Source organism: Sander lucioperca, chromosome 9 (genome assembly GCF_008315115.2).
Source record: "Sander lucioperca isolate FBNREF2018 chromosome 9, SLUC_FBN_1.2, whole genome shotgun sequence".
Taxonomy (NCBI): Eukaryota; Metazoa; Chordata; class Actinopteri; order Perciformes; family Percidae; genus Sander; species Sander lucioperca.
This window is the reverse complement of record NC_050181.1, coordinates 20,607,017-20,614,118: the sequence shown is the minus strand read 5'-3', so window position 1 is coordinate 20,614,118 and position 7,102 is coordinate 20,607,017. Positions and strand designations below refer to the sequence as shown.

At 41.8% G+C, this 7,102-nt stretch overlaps 1 protein-coding gene across 1 annotated transcript; it reads left to right on the top strand.

Moving 5' to 3' along the window:
• LOC116065885 (microfibril-associated glycoprotein 4-like) lies at positions 1 to 5,673 on the top strand. Its single transcript, XM_031321509.1, has 6 exons — positions 1 to 121; positions 805 to 960; positions 1,559 to 1,597; positions 1,739 to 1,835; positions 1,909 to 2,076; positions 5,321 to 5,673. Exons 1-6 carry the CDS (start codon positions 116 to 118, stop codon positions 5,572 to 5,574), a joined length of 720 nt encoding a protein of 239 aa, XP_031177369.1. The 5' UTR covers positions 1 to 115; the 3' UTR covers positions 5,575 to 5,673.
• Positions 5,674 to 7,102: the final 1,429 nt, after the last annotated feature.

The window sequence follows — 7,102 nt, the reverse complement described above, 5'->3', positions numbered from 1 at the left end:
GTAACTTATTAATCTTAACAGTATAAATAAGTGCAGAGAGACACCAGAGACATCAGAGCGTGGAGACACACTGACATCAGGATCTTCATCAGATCACTTCTGCTGAAATCTGACCATGAAGGTAAGTTTACAACTTTATATATCTGATAGTTTGGCAAACACATTTTAATCATTTGTGGCCCCAGATTTTGGACAGGGGTAGCAATAGTCTTCAGCTTGATTTACAGAGTATTCTAGCTGTGCATGAGAGTGATACCAATTGAAAGTCCTTCAGAAAAATGCAGAGTGTTTTTGTGATTGTTGCGGGCAAAAATCCTTGATTATGCGGCACGTTTTCTTAAAAAATGGGATGGAATATGCGGGATATTTATGCAATTTTATGCGATGAAATTGAGAGAACTTGCATAAATTGTGGGAACTTGCAAAAACTGTGATTTCATCATGGCTTCATCGCGGGGTTTGCAGCTTTTCAATGATGTTCACGTTGCGTAATTTCGTCACTTCATAACGTTCCCATGGCAACAGGAGGAAATGGCTGCTCTTGTGTGTAAAAAAAGTAAACAACATTTTTCAACTTTCTGCTAAGATATATGTGACTTTTTTGAAATCATGCAAGCCCCGCATATTTTGCGCGGAAATCGACAATTTATGATGCGAAAGTGCGGCGTATTTGAAAAAATGCAGCCCCCGCATAAATATGCAGACTTTGGCTAGATTATGCATTGAATTATGCGATCGTATAATCGTGTTTGTCTGGAGGGACTGAATTGAATAAACTTAATGAAAACATCTCTTCTGTTCCAGCTGGTTTCAGTCTTCCTCGTCCTGCTGGCTCCTCTGTTGACCAGCTGCCAGAAGCTCCTTCTGCCGGTAGACTGCGGTGACATTTATAATGATGACAACAGCCGACCCAGTGGAGTGTACACCATCTATCCCATCGGAGCCACGTCTGCTGTCCAGGTACACTTCATCCTCTCTGGGACGCAGGTTGACCTTCAGATCAGGGCTTGGTATCACTGATTTGATATCAGTCAGGTCAGGGAAATGTTGGTCACAATACCAGTTTATCTTTGATATAAAAGAGATTCTCAGAGAACTTCTGCTGTAAATTGTGAAAGCAAGAAGCAACCCTCACCTATTTTTATAATGCACCAGGTTAATGTTTACATTAAGAAATGACCCCCAAAAAGTTAGTTTAAAGTACTTGAACTGAAGTGAACAGGACTAAGAACAGGGGCGGAGCTAGACTCTCAGCACAGTGGGGGCAGAGCTTCATCACTGGGCCCCCCTGCTACCAGCTGATTTGTTAAAAACTTCTAAAATAGCTCTAAATCCATGTTGTAATGTGTCACTTGTTGAGCCAAGTTAGCCTATGTCCAATACATCACAAAGAAAAGCCACAATGTCAGACACATTTGTATTAAAGAACAAAGAAAACAGCTTTCCAGTCCAGTTAAAATGTTTCAGCACCAAAGACAGCACGGACGTGTGTTTGTGTGTGTGTGTGTGTGTGTGTGTGTGTGTGTGTGTGTGTGTGTGTGTGTGTGTGTGTGTGTAGGTGTACTGTGACATGGTCTCAGAAGGAGGACGGTGGACGGTGAGTATTTTAACTGAAGTCAACACTTCCTGTAGTTCCTTCACAATAAATCACATCCCAGTAAATCCTTGTTGTCTGGAAACATGAGCTGTCAGATATCTTGTGTGTTTATCTAGTTAACCCCCCATCCCCCCCCCTCAGGTGTTCCAGAGGAGGATGGACGGCACGGTGAACTTCTACAGGGGCTGGGATCAATACAAGACCGGCTTTGGTATCGCTGCTGGAGAGTACTGGCTCGGTGAGGAATGAATCTAAACTAACAGTCACGTCTTCATCAAACTGTTTCTAAATGTTTGTTTGTTTGTTTTCAGGTCTGGAGTCTCTCTACCACCTGACTCTGAGGAGAAAGTACGAGCTGCTGGTCGACATGGAGGACTTTGATGGAAACAAAGTGTTTGCTCGTTACTCCTCATTCTCCATCGACCCAGAGTCCTACGGATACAGACTGCTTGTTTCTGGATTCACTGATGGAGGAGCAGGTGAGGTTTCCACATTAAGGACGAGATTTTCAACCATTAATGTTGTGGAGCGTGACATTGGTTCATGATACATACTTGTCCCTAAACAAATACACAAAGAGTTTAGGCAGTTACACACCGAGCCGATAATTGGCCCCGTGTGTAACCGTCCGTCTGACAGTCTGGCGAGGTCGGTGACTCGAGTCTGTTCGGTGTGTTCCGTGCCGTCGTCCGTTGGAGGAGCCGTCTGCCTTCATTTGGGCCGACCTGACATGCTCAGTCGGAGATGGGGGGCATGGAGGTTTGGATGGTCCGGTGAATGAATGAACATCACACAGCGCAGCAACACGATCCACACTAGCCCAACGCAAGTACTGCATTGGAACTGACTGCTAAGCTAACTTATGCCACAGCCGGCCAAACTGAGAACAGGAAAGCCACTGACCTACCATGACAAGGCGAGTGGAGGGTCCGAGTTTTACAGGCTGCAGGTTGTAAGGCAACTTTATGTTTCTATACAGGTAGCACATTTCACCCCAGTCTCACGGCAGTTTGTGAAATGGTCACGTAATTTCAATCTATTGATTTGTGTACACGGACACGTTGATGTCGTTTTTTTTCATGGTGGTCAGCACGTTTTTCTTTCTTGATCACAGCACGATTCTAACGGGACGGTTGGGTTTAGGAAAACAATAATGGGATGGGTTAGTAAAAGAAGAACGGGACGGTTTAGTAAAAGAAGAACGGGACAGTTTAGTAAAAGAAGAACGGGACGGTTTAGTAAAAGAAGAACGGGACGGTTGGGGTAAATGTGACACGAGGGACATGATCCCTGGTCTCCTGGTGAAAGTCCTGTGTTTGACCCATCCACCCCCCCAACCATCCTCCCTACACAGATTTTAACCCTTTCATACTACTCGCTACCATAGTCGCTCTTAATGCTACGTCATCTTCACATTGACTTCACAAAGAATTGTGCTGTGATCACGAAAGATGCTTCCCATTGAAATACATTAGTTAAAAAAAGTGCCGACCATCCCAAAAACAAACATGATAGACGTGTCCGTGTACACAAATCAATAGATAAAATTACGTGACCATTTCACTAACTGGCGTGAGAATGGGCTGCATATTTCAGTAAAAAGGCTTTACATAAAACAATACAAACTAGAACTGCAAGCAGTTATGACGGGGCCCAAGCCACCCACGCCAGTCGCCCCCGACACCCCAGGGAGCACACGAAAGCGGAACCCGATGCCGGGCGGAGGGGAGGCAAATGTCGCTAAATATCGAGAGGCGCGAGCCGCGACGTCTGCGGTACGTCGCTGTTGCAAACATAGCAGTCAACAGTTCACCTCCACGCATATACAGACCACCTTTAAGAATTCTCTAAAATAAACAAAGTTCTTAACACCCCTGACGGCGGAGGACAGCAGAGAGAAATGAGAGAGTGACTGAGAGGGTGGAGGGGGGAGGCAGGTGTGGTGGTTGAAGGAGCAGGGGAGGTGGTCTGGTTGTTGCAAACGGCGTCATAGACGCCGATTTATGTTTTCCTCCGTGGGTGCTTCGTGGGAAATTAAGAATCAATGCCACCGACATAACCAATCACGCTATGACAGACGCTCCACTTAGCACCAACTGCAATGTTTAATTGCACGGTATCGCCGCCTATGAATGGTGTTGATATTGGATTGAAAAAGTGAGAGAAAGAGTTGCATTTGTCTACTGTGAAGGTTGTAGAAACTTTGTCAGGTGGGTTAAGAAGTTTGTTTATTGTAGAAAACCAGGGGAGCACGCGAAAGAAAAAACCAAAACCTAAAGGTAGGAGGAAAACATCAGTAAAAATGGAGAAGTGTGAGCTGCAAGGTCTGTGGTACATTTCCATTGCAAATATCCCATTAACATTGAGTAAAAGGGCCAAAACAAAAAAAAATTTGGTACAGAACCTCAGAGCAATATGCCGAACGAGCACCACAAGTTTCGTGGTGATTGTTTTTACCGTGGCAGAGATATTGCAATTACAAATTTCCCATTTAAATGCATTGAGTTATTGGCCAAAACAAATAAACGTTACTTATAACGCCCCCGAAAAGCCAATCTTGACCAAATTTGGTACAGAGCATTGTAGTGGGATGTTGAACAATGATCTCAAGTTCTTTGCTGATAACATTTAATTTGGTCGAGATATGATATGATACGTGTGTGGTAGCTAGCTAAGAAAATTTGTTTGGTCGTCAAATGCGCAAACTTTAACGTAGCAAAATTCCTTGAGTAACTTTTGGTCAGGTCCATCTGGAGATGCTACCTACCAGGTTTTTTGCTGATCCATCACACGGCCTAGGATGTGTTCAAAAAAGCTGGTTTTGCGCATTGCGCGATATTGCGAAAAGACTTTGGTTTTGATTAATCAGTAGAAAAACAATAGGGTTCCACAGCCCTGCGGTGGGAACGGCGTAGCTCTTGCTACCGCCGGTCATGAAAAATACAAATTAAAACAAGATACAAATAATAAAAGTTATGTAGTTAAGAAATGAATAAATATTTGGTTTAATAGGTTGTAGGGACGGGAGAGGGAGGAGTGTAAAATGATTTTAATAAATAACTAAATGTTCAGAGTAAATAGGATAAATAGGTTTGGAATTATTTTTACAACTGAAATGTTTATAGAGAGCTGAAGTCCCGCCCCTTCTACTTCCAGCCAATGGGACGTCTTTAGAAGAAATATGAACGAGAGTCAATGGAGAGATAATAATTACTTGATCCTGTTTGAATTGAGCCATAAATCTACAACACATCTGATGTTCATCAGTTTAAAGATACTTCTTCAACTGAAGAAAGTCTCCGTTTATTGTTAAACTGTTGAAGTATCAGACTGAAAATACGTCTTTAGAAAGAATTCACACTTCAATGTAGCATGGATGACGTCTGGCTGAAGATATGATGTGTGTGTGTGTGTGTGTGTGTGTGTGTGTGTGTGTGTCTATGCCAAGTTAGCCTAGCTAAATATTATCTAGCTATATATATATATATATATATATATATATATATATATATATATATATATATATATATACACATATCATAATAGCCATTAAACGTCACCAGTCCAGTGTTGTTAGTTCAATAGTTGTATTATTTAGTTATACTTACTGTAGGTAGAGAAGTAGACTGTGGTATTTACTGGAGGAAATACACTCCAAAAGTATATATATCATTGTTAGTAGTATCATAATGTTGTGATTATACTCTTGTTGTGTTTCTGTAGGAGACGCCCTGAGTTTTCACAACGGACAGAAGTTCTCCACCTTCGACAAAGACCAGGACTCCTGGCCTACGAACTGTGCCAGATCATTCCTGGGGGCGTTCTGGTACAACAACTGTCACTATGCAAATCCAAACGGCGTTTATCGTTGGGCGGCTGACGGCACTATCTATGGTGTTGGAGTGAGTTGGAGACAATGGAAAGGTGATGACTACTCCCTGAAGAGCATCAGCATGAAGATCCGTCCTGTGCAGTAGTTCTCCAGGACCAACGTACAGCAGAATATCAGCTCATCTCTTCTCATCTCTTTCTCTCATTAAGCATTTAATCTCCCAACAGGTCTTATTTTCCTGAAACTGGGAACCAGCACAAGAACAGCAGCTGATGTTAGTAGATGTTGTTACGGTCTGTGATGGTTTAAAGCAGTCGCAGCTCGCTGCTACGTGGAGGAAAAGTCAGATGTGTCTGCTGTTTATCTGCTGTACGCTGACAATCAATCAATAAATAAGATGAGCATTAAGATGATCTCATGTCTTCACTTTGATTTATAATTACAATTAGCAGCCAAAAGAGAATATGCAAATATATCAAATTATAAATATTATGCATTTCGAGCATGTTTAGAGGCTAAAAACACGTTTAAAACTTGCCCTGTTTAAGCCTGTTGGTGCTAACTCTAGCAGGAGGATAACTCGGTGTAGGCAGCACCGATTGGTTTAGTTTTTCTCGCTACTGACAGAACTCCTAATTTACAAACAACAGAGCTACGGGTTGGAATCGACCGGAATTCTCCTTTAAATTATGTTTAAACAGCCAGAACCAAGTAGAACTCAGACAGTTTGTAATTATTACGCTGACTTAACTCCTGTTGTTCTCGGGTCAAATTTGACCCATTTTTGAAAACTTTCTACATCAGAACTTTGACAAAATTAATGTTGGAAAAAGTGACAAAAAAACAACAAAAACATCGGCAAAGGTCACTTTGTCTTCTATGGAGGATATTATTATATTAAAATGATATTAATAAAAGTTAAAATTATAATTTGAAAAAGTAAAATAACAATAAAAAACTTTTAAACTAAATTTAGTTTTTTTAATTTTAAATTTAATATTTTTTTTAAAACACACACACACACAGACACACAACACACACACAACACTGTCACACACACACACACACACACTGTCACACACACACACACACACACTGTCACACACACACACACAACACTGTCACCAGTGTTGGGAGTAACGCGTTACAAAAGTAACGCAATTACAGTAATGTATTCCTTTTTGCTGTAACGCAGTAATATAACGCATTACTAATTAAATTTCGGTAATATTATACTCGTTACAATCTCAGTAACGCGAGTTCCAACGCATTTTAACGCAACATTTAGTGGTGCATCGGTTTTTTTAAAGAATTCACCAACACCGCGACATATTTCTTCACAGAAAAAAAAGCCGTATTATTTTCCTGTCGCTGTATTCGATGGTTGAGATGACTGCAGAGACTGATACATTTGTGAGATGGATATTATTTTCAGGAGTTATTACACTGCGTTGAAGTGAGCTGTCCTGTTTCTGTTCCCGTGGTCAGAACCAGAACCAGAGACGGTAGGGACAGCATGTATGTCCCAACAGGTGACGGTACGTCAGCATGTATGTCCCAACAGGTGACGGTACGTCAGCATGTATGTCCCAACAGGTGACGGTACGTCAGCATGTATGTCCCAACAGGTGACGGTACGGACAGCATGTATGTCCCAACAGGTGACGGTACGT